The 20,809-nt window shown below is 33.4% G+C and overlaps 1 protein-coding gene across 1 annotated transcript in view; it reads left to right on the top strand.

Moving 5' to 3' along the window:
- LOC118199429 (WSCD family member GA21586) overlaps nt 1-20,605 on the top strand; it is a 107,948-nt gene extending 87,343 nt beyond the window's left edge. The window contains exons 2-3 of the mRNA XM_085813145.1: nt 12,462-12,707; nt 20,070-20,605. Of these exons, the coding sequence (XP_085669271.1) occupies nt 12,462-12,707; nt 20,070-20,512 (689 nt within the window). The 3' untranslated portion in view covers nt 20,513-20,605. The remainder of the gene's footprint in view (nt 1-12,461; nt 12,708-20,069) is intronic.
- Nucleotides 20,606-20,809: the final 204 nt, after the last annotated feature.

The raw sequence follows: 20,809 nt of genomic DNA, 5'->3' as shown, positions 1-20,809 counted from the left end.
ACAATAGTTCAAAATCTGCATTTAAGAAATTTAATGAAAAAAGGCACAAAATTTAGACCAGTACTGAAAATTGGCAAAAATCACAGTTTTAGAAGTTTCGATAAAAATCTCGACGAGTTCATAGTTAAAACTAGTTGCAAATTAAATATTCCAAATTCTGCCTTTTATGGCTTGGAAAGCTCAAGTGCTAGAAGAAATGAAGCAAAGAATTTGAAAGATTGAATTTAACAGCACTTTACCATGGAATTTTCTCAATTCTCTAATGTAAAACCTGAAACAAAAATTCGTAATCACCAAAATTAGCAAAGCCAGTAATAATTTCAGCATTATTTGAAATTTTTTTATGTCTCACTAATTGAAACTTATCTGAATAATGCCATTACTTACAAACATACCAAAACACAAGAATATATCAGAGCAAAAAAACTTAAAGCAATTCATAAATAAATACAAATTATACAACCATCTAACTACAATAGATTAGCAAATCTTTATGCTCTACCTAAATTAATAGATCATCACCGCTCAAATTTAGATTTATTGCAAATGGTACAAATAATTATAAAAAAATATAGATTACATCTTTGCAATTAAACTTGAAAAAAATCTATATTTTAATTCATCAACTAGTTACAACAAGCAACACAACTGTTGTTGGATTATTTATAATAACGATCCAGTCCTCAATAAATTTAAAAGCTTAGAAATCAAGAACATTAACTACTATGACTTTACTAGTATAAAACCTTTATACTTCTCTTCCATTGGATGAAAATTTTACTAGTTTAATGCAACTACCACAACTTTTTCCTGACATGCTTCGCATCTCTGAATTGATGAATGGAAAACATACCTGCATTATGCATTATTTACTAGATTTGATTAATAATGAATTAAACTTATTTGCAAATACTTTTAGATACACTGATGAAATCATAACTATGATTCTGCTATTGAGCAATTCAAAATTTACCCAGATAGTTTAATACTTAATAGAACTAATACGAATCAAGATAATATTGAATGCCTTGACCTGCTAATAATTAAACACAGCAAAATTAAATTATATGATAAAAGGATGGATTTCCAATTTGAGACTATCAAACTAATTAATCGGAACTCTAATATTTCTAAAACAGTAATAGGTAACACATTTTATAGCCAAATAATTAGAATAAAAAGTATATGTACTGAAATAGAAGACTTAAAAAAAAAGAAATAATAAAGTTAATTAATATTCAAGTAAATAACCAGGTCCCAGAGCAATTTATTAATTTCTATATTAAAAAGGCAGGCATTAACTTACCAATTTAATTTTTTGACTCTTTACGGTATGATAACATTACCTTAAACCTTAATTGGAGGGTAATGGGAGATATGAAAAAGTTAATTCTTGTAAATATTTAATAATTAATTAATTCTTGTAAATATGTACATTTCTCTTAATCAATATTGGATCCTTTCCTTTTATTAATAACGGGCCAGCTCTTTTCAAAGGTCTCAATTATAGCCTGAATTGAGTGAAGATTTTTATCTTTTTCTAATTTTCCTTACCTTTGGGCAGTATTTAGTTTTGATTTGACTATTGTTAACTTCAGTTTTAATAAATTTAGTTAAATTCAAAAAATTTCTTCAATAAATTATTTTCCAAAAAATGTTTCAATTCAATTTTTTTTTTTATTTTTAAAATTTTTTCGAAAAATAAATTAATATTTTTATCAAACTTTAAATTAAATTATTTAAATGGTACTTTTCTGTTTCGCAGACGCAAATCTCGCCAAGCAGACTTTATTGGCGACAGCATACAATATACGCATAAAAAATGTTAGTTCTAAGAATTTTTTATTTTGAAGGCATAAACATTTTAATATCGTTTAAAATTTTGTAAAAAGCCAATAAATAAGAATAATAAATTTGTAAAATAACATTAGTTTAAGAATTTACTATGCTTTCATGCTTCAATATCCTGATTCGCCAGTTCGTATCACGTGACCCCAAGTAATCTCATCTCAGCACGTCATTTTGCAAACAAAAATCTCCATATGGCTTAGACTTCAAAACTTCTTTTATAACTTTTATATTTTCACGAGTTTCTTGAGCTTGAATTATCTTAAATGTTATACCATCTTGAATTACCATACATACAGGATTTCGACTAAGAGCATCCACATGTCTCTAACGCGTATCAGATCTGTGTTCGATTGTGTAATCATAATCTTGTAACATTAATGCCCATCCAGATATTTTAGTACAAATGTCTTTCTTGCTCATAGTTTGCTTGAATGCATTACCATCTGTCACGATTTTAAACGGTATGCCTAATACTACGTACACTCTGAATTTTTTAAGAGCTTCTACGACTGCTTTAACCTTTAATTCGTAGCTCGAATATTTACGTTCAACGTCTGTCGTCTTCCTACTCATATAATAAACCGTGTGCATCTGATTATCAAATAAGGATTTCTGTAACAGAACCGCACCATAACCATCAGCACTAGCATCAGTGTGTATTTCGGATTATAAATATACAAAACAGGTTCAGATGTCAAGATGCGTTTCAATTCGTTAAAAGCATACAGTTCTTTAGTTTCGAATTTAAATTTGGAATCTTTCTTCAGTAAATCACTAAGCGGTTTTCAATCAATGAATAATTAGGTATAAATTTTCTGAAGTAACCAGTTAAACCTAAATAACTTTGAACATCTTTTACACATTTAGGTTCTGGAAAGTTAATTACTGCTTTCGTTTTAGAAGAAGGATATAATTTCCCATCTTTAATTTTGTGTCCTAAGAATTCGATTTCGCTCTTCAAAAATTGACATTTCTTAATGTTTAGTTCTAGTTCATGTTCCGATGCAGTCTGTATGTAATATGCTTTTTCAATTTTTGAATTCCTTGAGCTTCATTTTCGGAAGGAATAATGATGTCGTCCATATAGATTACAACAGTATTGTCCTTTAGAAGATCACGAAATATATCCTAGACGTATCTTTGGAAAATACTTGGGCTGTTAGCAAGACCAAACGGATCTTTCAAAAATTCATATTGTCCGTTTTGTGTTACGAAAGATGTGTATTTTCTACTTTCTTCGTCTACTTCAGCATGAAAAAAAAACCGTTCTTCAAATCTAATGTTGTAAATACTCTGCTTGTAATTTATCAATAATATCATCAATTAATGGCAGAGGAAAGCGGTGGCGAATTATTTTTTATTCAGGCGCCGAAATTCTAGGCATAGTCTAAATGAGCCACATTTTTTCTACTTAGCACGATATTACTTCCGTAATCAAAACAGCTTGGTTTAATGATTTGTTACTTTAACCACTCCGAAATCTGTTTATCAATTTCACGCTGCTCTGCGGAGGAAAAAGCGTCGCGGCGCGCAATGAACTGGAAGTTGATCTGTCACTATTCGCATCTTTAGGGCAGATGGTTTTTTTTTATTGGGCTTATAATTCCTTACTAAGTGTAGTATTTTATCTCGATGTACTCTGTCTTTGATATGATTTAAATCAATTTCCTCGTCATTATAAATATCATGAATACACATCAAATAGTTTTCTGTTTGATATTTTCTAATTTCGACTCCTTTTTCATTTACAGTTAATTTCTCTTGCCTTATAATATCAGTACTAATGATCGCTTGTAAAAACATTTTGTTTTCTGCGATAGCACAAATATTTGATCCAAATGAAGAACCATCAATTTCGAATTCACCTTCAAATTTTTTTATAAGCTTAATTTTCCCACTACCAAACGCCGTTATCTGTAGATCTGCCGACTTAAGTTCAGGAGAACCTATCTTCTTATGTATATCTTCTCGGATTAGCGTTACATGACTGCCAGTACCTATTAAAGCATCAATTTTCAAATCACCCAAATTAACAGTTTTATGCATTTCTTTCTGACAAGTCTGAGTTATTGGAGTTACAGCTTTGGCCTCTTGGATATTTTTAGAAGATGTTTTGGAACAATCTACGGCTTTGTGTCCAAACAAATTGCGTTTAAAACACTTAAATCCTTTACTCTTATTTTTACACAAGTTAGATTTATGACCTAAACTTCCACAATTATAACACCTTGGCTCTTTTACTCATATTAGGCGCATGCTTTATTTTGTGTGTTAGTACTTGAATGATCCTTATTCTTCGTATCTGGAACGCGAATTCTTTTCATGAATTTTCAATTTGTCTTTGAATTCATAAATAGTTTTACACCCATACAAAATAATTTTGTTACTACTCTGGTCTGGTATCCCACTGATTACATAATCAAGAATTTATGAATCATCAACAGAACCGCGACTGGCTGTTTCACGCATGGCAATTAAATATTCGGAAAATGATTCACCAGGTTTTAAGCGTCGTTTCTGTAATAAATTATGAAGTTATGCACTGTTTATTTTAGAACCAAACTCAGATAAAAGACTTCCTTTTAATTTGTTCCATGACATTATACCTTTTAAAGACCGAATAAATACTTTAGCAGAACCAGTAAGCAATTTTTTAGCAAACACAATTCTCTGTAATTCCGATAACTTAAATAATTTATAAGATTCTTCTAACTCACCAATGAAGGATTCAACTGGATATGCGTTAGTGCCATTAAATTCAGAAACAGTTTCTAAGATATCACGAAAGGTAGGGAAATATTTCTAGGCATTATAATGTTTTCATCCACTGAATTATTTATGGGAGGTGATTCTGACGGAACGGAATTAAAATTATCATTTTTATCAGAATCATAAACATTTTCGTTTTCAGATAACTCATCATCGTCATCACTTTCGGATTTTAGAAGCTTAAAACCACAAAGACTATTCAATATTGTAACGTTATTTTTTTCCTTCACGTTCGTACGGGGTTCGTAGATTTGGAGTGAATAACGACGACACTTGATGAAGTATCGAAACACACCTTATTTACCAATATTAATCAGAAAGCTCCAAAATCACTTTTACAGTCGTCGAACTGTTATAAACACGCTGACACGTTCAGCGACACAGCCTTTACACTGTCAGGCAATAACGGTGGAGACATCTTCACTGCAAAGCACCAGAGTACAGCCTCCGATTATGCTTGGTCTTTCTCGGGACTCCATGTACTCTCGAGACTCTCTACGCTACAACTCGCGATGCACTCGACGATATACAAGAGTATAGCTGTCGACTCAGCACAGTCTAAGACAAAACTCGACGATGCACTAATTCGCGATACGCTAAGAGACTCTCTCGATGCACTCGACGACCAACTCGGCGCTAGACTTCGAGACACTCGCTCAGTGACTGACTATCAGCTCGCTAGACGAAGCACACACTCGATGAGAGACACACACTAACTGACTGCGGACCAGCAGGGTTTATATAGCTTCCAGCTTGTGTTCGAGAACATTCTGAGCTGGTAAGAATTCGTTCCAGAAGGTTCTCCATCCGTCCATAGTATATCGCCTTTTTTGTCGCCAAATGGACGATTTCTAGCCAAATGCGGCAACCCTGTTTTCCCTTGCCATTGTATGGTAACCCTAAAACTGCTTTGCGGGAAAGCCATCTTCCCGCGTCTGTACATTTCGTAACAATATTAAAACAGTTTTTATCAGGATTTTAATCATAATTAAGATGTAATAAATTACACACAGAAATAAAATCTTTTGCAATAAGAGTTTTAAGTAATTTTTGTTTTCTTTCTTCAATATTAAAATCAGACGGAAAACCACAAAATTTACGCAATCTCGCTCTATTTTTCGATCACCTAACTTTCCAAGCTCAATTTAATGTAACAGTTTAATTGACTTAGTAGGCCCAGTCTTTAAAGAATTTCAAATTCTAGGAATAGAATTTAAGTTAGTCATCTTAATTCACAGTATCGTAGAACACTATTCAAGTAGCAATGTGGAAATAATCGAAACAAACTTATTTCTTTTCTTTTGTAATATTCATCATGATTCTTCCTAGGCTCATCGCGGCCTGAGCGCGGAAATCTGTAGGATCGGTACTTATTGTCTAAGAATATGATGTCTGTAAACTTACTCCTTAGGTGGCTGTTAGGGGCTAATAAACTAGTCCTATTTATGGAAAACTCGATAATTTAATGAAACATGAATAGTTGCTACAAACTACAAAATGATTACATGTGTAGAAGGAAATAGATGATATTTACAGATGAAGAGTATCGACCTCTTTTACATGCAAATATCTTTCAGTCGCATCATCGTCTTAATGGCGGAATCGTCTGATTTCTATCATCGGAAAAGTAAAAGATTTATTCTCACAGCTTGTCGCGTCATCCGATTATAATGAACGATGCCATCCCTCATATACATACGTACATACGTATGTACAATAGAGAAACCACGAAAAAATCTCTTCACTAAGCTAGCGAAGCTGTTAGAGGAATATGAAACATATGGCGATGACCGAAAAAAAAAGTCACTCTGATTCATAGTTTATACGAAAGGGAAATAAATATCAACCAAGTTCCAAAGCCTGGCAAAATTATAATCAATCAAGAGAAAGAAACCGAATATTTTCCGTAAAAGCTGGAATTCTTTAGCAATTAAAATTAACTGCAATATAAAGAAATATAAATTTTATGGCGTCGTTAGATTACATAAACATATTAAATACACTGCTACAGATCTTTAATCGTTGAAGTTTACTGGTACAGATCTTTAATCGTTGAAGTTTATACAACAATTCACTTAGTCGCAAATTTTTACAGCACGTATACGTGGTTTTCCTTATATCAGCTTTTCTTTGTTTGTTGCCATCCAAAACAGTAGGACTTCTTTTATAAGCTTTAGAACTTTTATAGTCTAATTACTTTTGTGGGCTCGTTAGTCCAGCAATGATGTTACAAGCGGTACTATTCTTGTGACTCAACAGATCACTAAAAACCACAATGCTCAAAGTTACAGACAGATTTAAGATCCCTGGCTATTTTTAATAAAATTCATGAAAATGAGGAAGATTATTTAGCACCATCACCAACAATGGTTAAAGTTAATGACTTCGATTTACTCATGTTACGTGACTCAACAGTCTCTATCCGAAAAAAAAAAAAAAAAATACCTCATTCCATCGATGTAAATGAAAGAAACTATTTGAATAAAACAACCATCTGATGAAGTGTCAATTTGATTTGCCTTGGTTGTTATCTGCTTCATCGAGCTATTTATTACTGGAAAAGTCTCTATTTACTATGAAGTCTCTATTTACTATGAAGTCTCTATTTACTAGGAAATCCCTATTTACTCAGTCTCTATTTACTAGGGAAAACGAATGGCTGCCAAACTAAAGAGAATAGTAGTGGGGATCCCTACTCCTTTTGTTGGTAAAACGGTGCAGAGTTGAGCCAAAAAGCAACGAGAATATTTCAGTGCTGAATAAAGAAGGAAAAAAGAAAGCAACGTCACGGAAGGAAGGAAGACGACAGAAGAGGAAAACTCGCCTCAGTGTAGAAACACAATTTCTCCGGAATGAGTGAGTGAAATTGTATTGACTGATTCGATAGAAGAATCTGAAAACATTCAGTTGCCTCAGACGGACACAGGAGTTACCGAATTATCCTTCTTCAAACAGAAAAGGCTCACTCTTCTCACTTGCAAACAGAAAGTAATGACTTAGAGATACATTCTGACTCAGCAACTTTATATTCTCAAAGTCTCAAAAAACAATTACACAGTAGAAAATGGCCTGCTATTCAAATGCCAAAACCATTTATTACTGGTCATTACTGAAACTTGCCGAACAAAATTATTAAAGCTCCGTCATGAGTAAATTTCTAAACATTTGGGTGCAACTAAATCAAAAGATATTCTCGCGCAGTTTTTTTTTTTTTTTTTTTTTTTTTTTTTTTTTAGCCGAACTGTTACCAGGAAATGAACACTTATATTTGAGCATATGATCCTTGCCAAAAAATGGAAAACCCAATGACAAGAAAAAAAGCATCTCTCAAAACTGTCCGCGTGATACCCGGAATATTTTCGAAAATAAATATAGCTACATGCGGACAGTTACCAAACACGTCCAGTGGAAAAAATTTACATAATAACCAGACACTTACTTATAAACTGTCCACACTCTGTGCCGATAGAAGAGATCAGTTACTGTTGTGGACGCATTACTCTTGTTGATTATCAAATCTTTTTAGCAGAATGGGGTTATCTAAAGAAACTCAGTGTAACGAGACTTCGCTCTTCGACAGCGGAATTTGTTGAAAGTTTTGTTATTAAATTTACCCATAGATTAGTACAGCAGCTGCAGTCCAAGTTAATATAGAGATTTCACCGTATCATAAAGAATGCTACAAGTTTTATACCTGAAGGCCGCTTCGTGGTTTTGAATAAGTGTTAACTTCGGCTTTTTCACCCCTAAAACCCATGACGCCCGAAAGCATGGCTTTTACACCCACAAAATTAATCCATGGAAAAAATTTATATGCACCAAATACGATATTATAAGAACATAGTACTGAAAGAAAGGAAAACAACGGGTAATCGCGTGCATTTTCAGACTCATAAATCACTTTAAAAAATATCAAGAACTAACTGTTGCAAAAATGCAACACCATCAAATCAAGACTATAGAGACATTAGGTAATTTGGAAAAGCCGGAGAGATGAAAAATAAGCAATCGCCTTCGCCGGGATTCGACCACAGACCTCTGGAATATCAGCCCAGCGTGCAGAACCACTACACCACGAAGACACGTTAAGAAAGTGGGAGAAATACCTTATAAGACAAAGAAAAAATAAGTACACGATACATATGCTGTTAAACAGGAGGACAAGGAAAACTGCCTTGCTTTAATTTTCGGCACTTCTAATTCAAACTTTCGGTTCATTGGAAAGGACCTGTAAAATCTAAAGTTAATAGTCCGAAACATATTATATAGTAATCTTACTAGGAAATAAATAAAATCCCAAATTTACCATATCAATACGTTAAAATCTTATTATAAGAAACGACCCCAAGCAATTAATTACTTATCTTGTATCGGAAATGATTTTAATAAGATGGATAATGAAAACAGATTTTCCCTATACTGATACTAAAGCAAATATTTATGATAGTTAATAGCAATTTAAAAGAAAGTTTAGAACCTCCACAGAGAAATCAGTTAATGAAATTACTAAATAAATATTAGCAAAGTTTTTAAGTCAGGATGAATGTATATTACATATATGCTTCATATTCATATGCTGACAAATTGTATGTTTACTCTGCGTAGTTAATTTTGAATCAGTAATATCTGCTCTATTTAAATTAAAGAATGGCAGTAATAATTGTTTTAAATTGAGAAGATATTTCTAGTTTTACCAATTTGATAAATTGTTTATGTTCTACTGTGTACTACACTAGCCTAAATGTAAAACTGTTACTTTAACTCACAATGCTCAACCCAGTTATTTGTAATCGTATATCTATTGTTCTGCCTTTCTTTTTCCCATTTATGAAATTTTTTGAAAGTTCTTGGCCACGGGGTTGAATTGTTATAATATTAGCAGCACAAAATTCCTTTTAATTAATGGTTTCCATTCCCGCGAAAAAAGACTAACCCCGGAAGGGCTATGCTCACTTTCAAATCTAAATCCTGGAAAAGGAGATATCAGACGTGGAAGATTTCGACTAGCCATGTTTTTTTCTAAACCAAAAAGACGTTAGCGCTAAAGGAATATTAGTCTCCAAACAGCATTTTGCGTAAAATCACTATAAGCGTTGAATCAAATTGTTGCCACCAAATATTATCGCCCTGTATGATATTTAAAATAATTAAATAATGAAGAATCTGTATGAATGTATGCATGTTTCACGCATTGTGAAAAAACAAAGCTAGCCATCAAATTTTGAATGACGTAGTCCTCCAACGGAATATGGGCACTTGGAAGCATAATTTTTAATTTCAAGTTTGTTTTATTATCTATTTCCTATTTCGTAAATATTTAACGAATTTTTGATTAAAAACTCAACGATTTCAAAGCGAGCAGTGGCAACACTGTATGGAATAATTTTTTTTTTATCTCCAGCCCGTAAGTCTATCTATCGGAAATTCTAAAGATATGCTGTTTTCAAATATTTTTAGCCCAAATGCTCTCGAAACATGTATGTGTCTGTAAATAGAAAAAAAACCGCTCCTTAATATAAAATCAATACAAAATCTGAAAGCTTTCATACTTTTTTTGTTGTTGTTGTTGTTGTTTTTGTTTTCCTGGGAGCCAAGGAAGAAAGAATCTAAGAAACAGAGAACTATATTCCGGATCTGGGTTATGTACGGATGCTTTGTCAATACACACGCGATCCCCGTCTGCTGATAGAGAATTAAGTTCAAAATATAATATTTTTCTCAGGATGTTCAGTTGCTCAGTTAAATGTTATGCTTCAATAAAAAATTCTAAAAAGACAAGCATGTCAGATTTTTTCATCCGGGAAATTTCTACTGCATTAAATTACACTGCCCTCCAAACGTTAAGGAACAGCATGTTTTTCAAAGCTTACCATTACAAAAATGTCAGTAACGCTTAAATTCACAGTTTATATGCATGACAGTAACAAAGTTTAAGAAAATATATGCAAAAACAATAGCTACCACTTTTACTTTGTAGAAATGAATACTTATATAGGAGTTTGGGGAAAAAATGCAAAAATTGTAATTTTTGTTCTCGAGTGTTGATCTTCAGTTGTTATTACAGTTTCGTGGACAATACCCGTCTATCAATGTCCAGGAGAAGTCGTTTACCCGATTCGTTGAGGTGGCGGGCGATCGAATGGATGGAAATGGAGATGTCACAAGCTGACGCTGCTAGACATCTCAGTGTCTCTCGAAGTGTGGTCCACCGATTATGGAATCAGTTTGAATCCGAGGATTCTGCGTCTAGAAGGCATGTTCCAGGCAGACCTACAATTACAACACCTGCGTTATTCAGCTCTTTCGGCCCGAAGGAGGAGTAACATTATTGTGCCTCAGCTCATGGCAGATCATTTAAGGAAAACAGGAAGAAGAATCTCAGCTACTACAGTGCGCAGACGCCTGCACAATACAGGTCTGTATGCAATACGACTAGTAGATTAAGGTTCGAATCCCGCGAACAGGTTGGCTGCATGGGCGTGTTCGTGGTTTTCCCCATGTGTAACGTATACGAGCCAGTTTCCGTTAGAAAGTCCTTCATGAAGGCATCCCTCCCCTTAGGCAGATAGCCCTAGCGTGCTTTGTCATTATTAAATACACACACACGACCAGTAGTTTGTGTCCCCTTGCCCCGAGGACACAGAGGTGCCCGTTTATGTTGAGCAAGAGAGCACGTCTCCTGGACCAGTTAACAATGGGCGTCTATTCTCTTCACAGACGAGTCCAGGTTTACACTGGAGAGTGATTCAGGTTGTCAGCTGATCTGAAGGGAACAATCCACCAGATACAACCAATCCTACATTGTGGAAAGACACAGTTACAGAGGTGGTAGAATAATGGTTTGGTCTGGGACCGCACCGAGCTCGGGTTACTGAAGGATATCTTGAGGGTGACGGTATGGAGTGGATGGAATGGTCATCTCAATCCCTAGACCTGAGTCAGACAGAGCATCTTTGAAACTACCCTGGGAGACAGATTACTACTTTAAGTTCTCTTCCAAGGTCATTACATGAGCTTGAACAAGGATTCCTCCGTGTCTGGTCGTTGCTTCCCATTTCACTACCCGACAACTTAATTGACAGCATAGACGTCGCTGCCGCCAATATATTGCAGCTAGGGGTGGACACATTCCTTATTAGAACCCATTTTTTTAATATTACCGCCCCATGTTTCCTCAAAAAACTGTGATATGCTGTTTTTCGAAAACTGCATTTCTCTGCCAAGAGTGCAATTTTTTTTTTTTTTTAATTTATGTTTGTGTTGGACTTTAGGAACATTCTATAACGCATTCATTAAAGAACTGTTTAGTGAACATGTCCTGTAAATTTCTTGTTCTTATGTTGCTTCATTCTCAAATTAGACACACACACATACATACATACACACACAAACATGCTGTTCCTTAACTTTTGGAGAGGAGTGTACAGCAGCGTAGAGAAGCCCCAGTTATCAGTCGGTATTACTACACGCTTGATCACTCCTGAAAGCTTCGTGCCCATTGTAATCGAGATGTCCGATAGTTTTCCTAATAATTGGAGCCTATTTGATAACATGCGATATAAAAAACTAAACGTTTGTACGTTTTTTGTTGAGAGATGTCACATGACAGAAACTGTATAATAATCTCAGAATCACTTCCTAAACTGGAATCACAAGTCTCTATGACCAATCATTAAAGATAATTAATCACATAGCATTTTTCACAAATTCTATACAAGTTTTGCACCATCAAGAAAAAAAAAGTTAGGATATGTTATATTATTTTTAATATTTTTTTTTTCTGCACAAGAACTCTTTACTAATGAGAAGAAGTATTTAAGAGCTTTATATATCCTTTATAGGCTACCTGACTGGCAGCGTATACCGAGATTATTCATTGAAAAGAAATGGTTTCCCAGCCGAAAATATCGCTAACGGATCTGTCTTACTCATCAAGACCCACGAATGGGGAGAGGCCACAAGGATGAAATATCAGAAGGCTGTTCTGCTGATTCGAGATCCATACGGAGCCCTAGTAGCAGAATTCAATAGACGTGCTGGAGGACACGTAGGGCATGCTTCCCCAGAAAAATTCCATAAAGGAAACGGTAAATTTTATTACTTTATCTACAAAATAACCATGTTTTAGATTTTTTTTCTATTAGAGAACAATATGCGCCAAATAATATTATCTAGAAGGATATGTGTGTCAACTTGATACGTAGAGCAAAAAAAAAAAAAAAAAAAAAAAAAAAAAAAAAAAAAAAAAAAATAGAATTTCGCTATCAGCTCATTTAAATAAAAGTTTTCTAAACATAATAAATATACTTCTTAAGTTAGGTATTTCATTAAATAAAGAAGAAAGTATACCATCTACTTTAAAAACTTATTTTTTTAATTTTAACAATACTCACGTTTAAAACAAGAGATAATAATTTAACAGCGGCAGAGCTTAAATTAATCCGCCTCCGGTACTTCTTTAATTTTTTAAATAAATCCTAATTCTAGCCGGAGCGCGCCGCAACCCTAAATAAGAGGTCTCTGGCATTTCTTTCATGCAACTGAACCTTAGTTTCAGCAGAAAATTTCTATCTCAAAAATTTTATTTTATTAATAAAATTAAAATTAAAATGTAACTTCTGAATGCATGCTTCTCTTTTTCCTGGGAAACAAATCCTAGGGCGGAAGCTAAGACTCTTAAGGAATCAAAAGCCCCTTTCACAGGTCAAATGTTTATTGTCCAGGATGTAAAATGAATGTATGAGTGACCTCACTCTTCTATCTTCTTATTCATGCCTACACATTCTCAGTTAAAATTACCTCCTTACTCAGTTACTATTTAGAGCATTCTCTCTATTCTCATTATCCTTTGTAACTAGGGTGTTAGAAAAAGTATGAGCTGTTTTCCCGTCGTTACTTGAAGGACATTATCTGTAATTAAGGGCATATATACAACCAGAGTCCAACTCTGTTATTTCTTAGTTTTAAGTGAAACTTTTAATTCTAACCCGAGCCCTAATAAGACAAACTCTGATATTTTATTTCATTATTTAAAGATGGGGCCCACCAGCGGCCGAACGGTAAAGTCGCTGAATAGTGGTAGTTCGGTCTGAGGTTCGAATCCCGCGAACGGGCTGGCTGCATGGGCGTTTTCGTGGTTTTCCCCATGTGTAACGTGTATACGAGCCTGTTTCCCTAAGAAAGTTCTCCACGAAGGTACCCCTCCCCTTAGGCAGATAGCCTCGAGGCTTTGTCATAATCACACACACATTATTTAAATATGTATCATTAATTAAATAATTTACAAAACTTTTATTATCTTTTTACATTTTATTGAATTTTATTTGACAATATTTTAATTATTATCTATTTTGTCATTTTAATCAGTAATTATTTTATTAATTATGTTATTTATTTAATTTTTTCTTCTTTCCTGACGGTCTTTAATAGTTCTAGAGCACGTCTAAATTTGGAAATTAAGCTCTGATTAGCGGTTAATAGAAACATTGACGTATATAAATTTCGGAAGAAAATTGTCTGGGCGTGTTAACCAGTAATGGAAGAGATCCTGTTTTTTGTATGATGACTTAACTTATGCTATGCAGTGCAATAGAGTTCACATTATAGTTTTAAGATTTCGTTTGCCTTATATATGAAGATAAAACTGATCGATATGTTTTAGACTGAGTAATAAAAAAATTTTCGTCTACACTGCGATCTCCGACAGCCAATAAAATTGCTAATTCAACTTACAAGATACAGCAGACATTACAGCTCCCTGAATGCAATCTCTGTGAATGCTTTTTGAATTCTGCCAACGTAACTCTTGAAACTTAAGTTCATTTTTCATACGGACAAAATAGTCACATAAATTTCATTTCTCTGCTTCAGTTACGCAGCTCAACGTAAAAATATTTGAATAAAATAGGTAAAATATAGTTTTTAAGTAAAATATCGTAAATTTATGTTTATGTTATTCATGCTATTCTGATAGCACTATTTACAAGCTTTTAAGTGCACGCAGTCTTTAATGAAATAAATCTCTTTTCTTTTCTACAAATATACTGTTGCGGGCGTAGGGGTTCGTAATAGATTGAATACACATAGAATAGATGACTGCTTGATAAAATTTATCTTGCCAAAAGAAATACTTCACAGCTCTGGAACGTTTCACGAAAATAATCGTACAGCTCTTCACAATACTTCGATACAATCAGTAATTACACCTCAAACTAACAAGAGCGTTAAACTCAACGCAATACAAAGCGCATGTAAAAAGCGAAGCTCTCACGGATATCTCAATACTCCGAATTCAGCCCTGAACTAACAAATACTACTATGAAACTGATGCTATCCGCGATCTTATATAGTTTTCTCGCGGCCGCCGAGAGATTTCTAGTACCCTTCACTTCTCGAAATTACTTGACGGCATATGAGGGCCGGATACGGTTACAGCTACATGCAACATCAATTACAGTTATTCACTTACAATACCCATTACTGTTAAACAGGGATCTGACCCAAATGTCTCCAAGTTTGTCGACTTCGGTTGACTTCTTGCCAAATTTGTAGACAAAAATTAGTCGCAAAGATCATCGCCAGCTTAGCGATAATTTAGTTTTAGGCCAGTTTAGCAACATGGCCAGTTACTCAGTGTTAAATAGACTTGCACCTGTACTCTTACTTTTCCGGTAAAACTTCGATTCTTTAAATTTTCATTGTACAAAGAAACATTTCTGCAAACATACTATTTATATTTCATTTATATTATTTGCAGTTTCCAAAAAAAGTGCAATTGCATATATAATTTCACTAAAATTATTTACATATGTACAAAATTCGTCATAGTATAACTCAGTTTTCTTTAGGAAGTCTTCCATGAAGGCATCTTTATACTTAGGCAGAGCTCATGCGTGCTTTGCCTTAATCAAAACAATCAAATTTAGCTAATATATTTCGCTTTCTTTTCATTTACTACAACTCTTAAGGCAATACAATATAGCTGTTTTCACTCTTTGGGTTGAGAGAAATCCGAAGCTTCACATAAATCGGCCATCTAAGACGCTCTTTGTCATTATTCTTACACTATTCTATTTAAGAGGAGTTAAACCTTTCTAATAAATACGTCCACTGAAAGAGGTGTGGTGTGGTGTATTTAATTATGGCAAAGCACACTAGGGCTATCTGCCTAAGGGGAGGGATGCCTTTCGTGGAGGACTTTCTAAGGGAAACTGGCTCGTATACACGTTACACATGGGGAAAACCACGAAAACGCCCATGCAGCCAGCCCTTTCGCGGGATTCGAACCTCGGACCGAACTACCAGTGTTCAGCGTCTTTACCGCTCGGCCGCTGGTGGGCCACTGAAAGAGAAATTAAGGAACAGCTACTTGAAGCCTTAAAAATCTTCACAACCTTCAGAAACAAATTTTAAAGATTAGGAAAAATATGTCTTATTCATAAATATTGAAAAAGCAATATGAACATGTTATACTGTATTAATAATTCAGCTTATAACGTAGATTGCATTAGCTGTTGCAGCCTACCTGAATTGCACTGAATTACATTCTAAATTATCCGATATATCTTAAGCTCCTTAAAAGCTGATTTTTTAATAATGCCTTCTATATTTCATTAATTTTTAATTATTTATGACATTTGAGTTTCTAAATACTGTTAATATAATTTTGCTTTTTAAAATTTTAATAAATTTATTCTCTAGTCAAATCGTGCTTTTATTAAATAGATGACTTGAGTTAAATGCTTAATTTTTATAGTAACATTTGACTAAACACTTAAATATAAATGAAAATATTTACTAATATATATATAGGAAAGATATCAGTTTTCTACTAAATCATTTAATAAAAGTAGTGTTTGTGATGCACTTAAAAGCAAAAAGCAGTTGTTAGGAATGTTTCATAACTAGGACTCGGTGTTTTGAACTCGATTAGACTTGTTTTTTTTTTTTTTTTTTTTTTTTTAGTTTAAAATCCCAAATCTGTCTGTGATTGAAAATGATTCCTAGACTTCAATAAAATATTTCGTGGCAAAAGTGAATTTTAAAAATCGTTGCAATAAAAATTCAAGATCGAAATTTTTCCTAAAGTAGATATCTATCTCGCTCACTTCAGCTTGAAAGCAGCACATTCACGTATTATTATAGATATTTATTTTACCATTCAAGATAACGATTTGTAATAACTATTTCACTTCTGATATTTTCTAACGAAAAGTATAAATATCTTTCTTATATTGGAAAACGTTTCGATATTTCATCATCGTTATATTAAGGAGTTGCCAAGGAAATAAATGCATTAATTTAAATCATTATTTAATTGTTAATTTAATCATTTATTTTTTTTTAAATGTTTATCTTAAAAATACATAACCTAAAAAGGTATTTCTAAAAATAGAGAGAAAAAACAAATAGCAGAGCAAAAATACGATGCTTTTATTGGAATTACAAACTATAGCTTTTTTTTGAACGACAGTATCGCGAAGCACGATCTTCTGATGACGACAACATTCACTGTTGCCAGAACTTATCTAAACTATATATTATATTATTATTATTATTATTAACATACTTTAATAATATTACAATAAATAATGTTTATAGATTTATTGACAGCGTTTTGCTATATACAACTTACAGGTATCCAGGAATGAAGAAAATTGCATGAAAATTCTGCAATTTCACTTCAGTTTCGATAATATGAGCCAGCAAGTTATACTTGGGTAACTGCCATTTAGATTTGATCCCAGTTTCAGACTTATTAAAAAATATATAAATGATTGCCATGGCAAAAACAAAAAATAATAATAAATAGCTAAGAGGCATACTTATGTCATTTTCTTATGTTTTGTGAGGATTTTTTTTTTTTTTTTTTTTTTTTCCTTTCTTTTTCAACAAGTAGTAGGTTTGTAGTTATTCTGGATTGAATATTTTACCACTTGCTTTGCAATTCCTTGCTCCGTTTCTATACAATAATTTTCAGTTAATGATCACATTATTTCATGCATATTTATTATTGTTGTTGTTGTTGTTATCATTACGTATATTCAAATTTTGCAAGAAATCAATCATAACGACAGTCTCTGAGTATAACATATTAATTATTAATACGGTTTCCAAAAGACTACTAATTTTATCCATTTTTAAAATTATCCGTTTGATGTATTCTCTCATTTTTCAAATTGTTATTATGTTTCATTATATATTTCACACATCTAACGTATAGACTATTAATTGCAATATTTACTGTGTCCATACTCGCAATACGTCGAGATATACCTGTAGTACAATTTGAAATAAACAATAGTAGTAAATAATTGATAAGTATTAGAGATTTTTATTCACTGTTACAATTTTAGACGTGTACATTTTTTTCTTTTCTTAGTTACACTAAAAGGCATGGGAAAGTTATCCGTTTTGAAACAAGCTTTTGAAAATTTAAGACTACAATGGAATCAATTCAAAAGGCCAGAACTAAATTTCTATACCTGAAAATTGCACACCAACAGTAATTTTTCCCCTACGTGTACATTAAATGAAAATGAAATTTTTAATAAATAGTTTAATTTAGCCTATTTAAGCCTTAATTTCAATAAAAAAGTAGCTTTAAAAAAATGTGCATCTTCCCTTCGTGAGGACAACATTCAATTTCTTTAAAGTATCAAGTGTGGGATTTTGTGATAGAGATTATACTAATACATCTTCAAACTCCTAAGAACTAATAACAAATTGCGCCGTTATGAAATTCATTCATATGAAAAAACCTCCATTAACTACTGAATATTGTTTCAAAATACGAGTTCGTGGCTATTTCTTTAAATAATCACTTCAGATAAAAAGGAAGAAATTGAGATTTGATTACAAAAACTCATAGTGAAATAAATAGCTGTAAATAGCTAAGAAAAGTTAGCCCATGAGAAAGGCCGTAAATTTCAAAATTCGGTCACAGAGTAAACTCTAAAACGCAATTCGGCTAATTCATTTTGAAGAGCAAACTTGTCACTTGTGAAAACAGGCTACGTCATACTTTGTTAATATGAGTGAAGTCAAAGTGCAAATATTGTTTTTTCTACTAGAAATAAAGTTGAACTGCAGGGTACATTATAATGGTGGACTAGAATGATATACAGTTAGTTATCAAAGGATCGGTAATGAACTTTGTGCTAAGTCAAAGCAAAAGAAGCCAAGAAACAGTCTCAATTATCACTAGTCTTTGGATAAAAAGAATGGACAGATTGGTCATATTCAAAGGATGGCTGCATGTTAAAGAAGACAAATGCAGCTTGAAGAATGAGCCGAGAAGAGAGAAGCTATCAACACCTATGAAAGACAAGAAAACTGTGAAAGCGAAAATGCCACTGAAAGAAGTTAATGTTAAGCTCTTCGAGAATTATCAGCTGTACGTAATATTAACGTAGTAAAATCTCATGATGTTATTATGAAACACCTGAAAATTTCTTGCGTTTGTACAAAATAGGTGATACGTTTACCGTAAGAAAAACACAAGCTCTATAGCGTTTATTATTTACTACAAGTTATTTCTTTAACGAATGAAAAATAATCTTGTCTACTTGAATAGGAAAATAACCATCGAAAGGGCTTGGATCATATATTATGACCCCGAGTCAAAGCAGCAGCCTTGTATACGAAAACACAGCAACTAACTTATCCCAAAAAATTTCGAATTTCTCAAAGAGGTTAATGTTGCTATTTTTTAAACATCTCTGAAACTGCACTGTGATTGGCCTACAGAGAAACAATTATCAATGGAGATTATTATGCAAGTGTTTTGCGAGCTCATTTTTAGGCAGCCAATCGGCGAAGGGGGGGGGGTGCAGAACTGAACCACTTCATGACGAATGGTCCTTCTTTCGAGATAACGATAAGTCACATACAGCACAATAGTTTGAGCTTTAACAAAAAATTAGTCGGTAATCCTACCTACAAGATTCTGGCTTGTATGGGACATCTCGTAAGAGTTATAAGGATAGAAATTTATAACGGACTTGACCGTGAAAGCTACTATCTCGTACGAAGTCTCAGAAAATAATTTGCAACTTCTATTTGAGGAAATCATGCATCTCTCCGTAGGGTGTATAGAATGCGAGGTTTGCTCTAGAGAAACGGCAACCCATACATAACCTCTGAAGAGCTCGAACTCCGAAATGTCCTCGAAATTCCAGAACAGTCCTCAAAAAATTACTTCACAAAATAAATCATGGCGGCTGATAAGACATTTTAGAAAATTTAATATCTTATTAGAACTTTTAAATCTAAAGAGCAGTAAGAGTTACGTTAATTTCTAGATGGATGGTAAATCGTAGGTAGCTGTCGTTAACTTTGTGATTAATGGCAAAAAGATATTCAATTCTACTTTTCTCTTGCTTACCAATAAACTTCTACAAAAATACCCTATCTTTAGCTAATATATTTATGTGACTTTTTTCTTACAGCTTGGCCGAACTTTGTGGTGACTCATTCCAAACTCTGGATGGAAAGTATTCTGGACTGGCTGCAGTTTGAAGGACCTTTACTCATTATACGTTACGAAGCTATAACAGTTGATCTTCCCGGAGAACTCGTTCGTCTCCTCAAGTTTCTGGAGGCGAATGTATCTTGGAATGCATTTCAATGTGTTATTCGCAATCGCGACGGCATCTTCAGACGCGCAAAGAAGCACCTAAATATCGAGCCCTTCGATAATTCCTTGAAACGAGTCGTCGATGGCTATAAAACTATTGTACAAACAGCTCTGCGGTATCATGAACAAGGCATAAAGTTTGACATCACAAACACAACTGTATTGCATAACGTGGCTATTAATGGGACTAATTTAAATATTTCTGTGTTACCAATGACTTATGTCGAGAAAGATCAAAACGAGAATAATTCTTGATATGATATGTAACCTGATGTTACCCTCATCCTCAAAAAAAAAAAAAAAAGAACAGCTGTTAAGAGGGTGGCGAAATCTAATTTCTGAAAAGAATGGAATGAATTTTTATTATCTGACTTTGTAGGAAAACAAGCATGAGATTTTCGCACTGAAATGTGCGATACAAAACTAGTACATGTTTCTAGTTAGAATGGAATAGAATCAGGTAAAATATTGTTTATAATGTAATCAAAGTTTGCTAATTCAGTAATATCTTATGGTTCTTTGATATAAAATACTTCCTTTACTTCATACAGG

This window comes from Stegodyphus dumicola, chromosome 3 (genome assembly GCF_044657685.1).
Source record: "Stegodyphus dumicola isolate Sdum_Otavi_A_Nest chromosome 3, ASM4465768v1".
NCBI lineage: Eukaryota > Metazoa > Arthropoda > Arachnida > Araneae > Eresidae > Stegodyphus > Stegodyphus dumicola.
The sequence above is the reverse complement of the archived record's forward strand: the minus strand, read 5'-3'. Positions and strand labels throughout refer to the sequence as shown.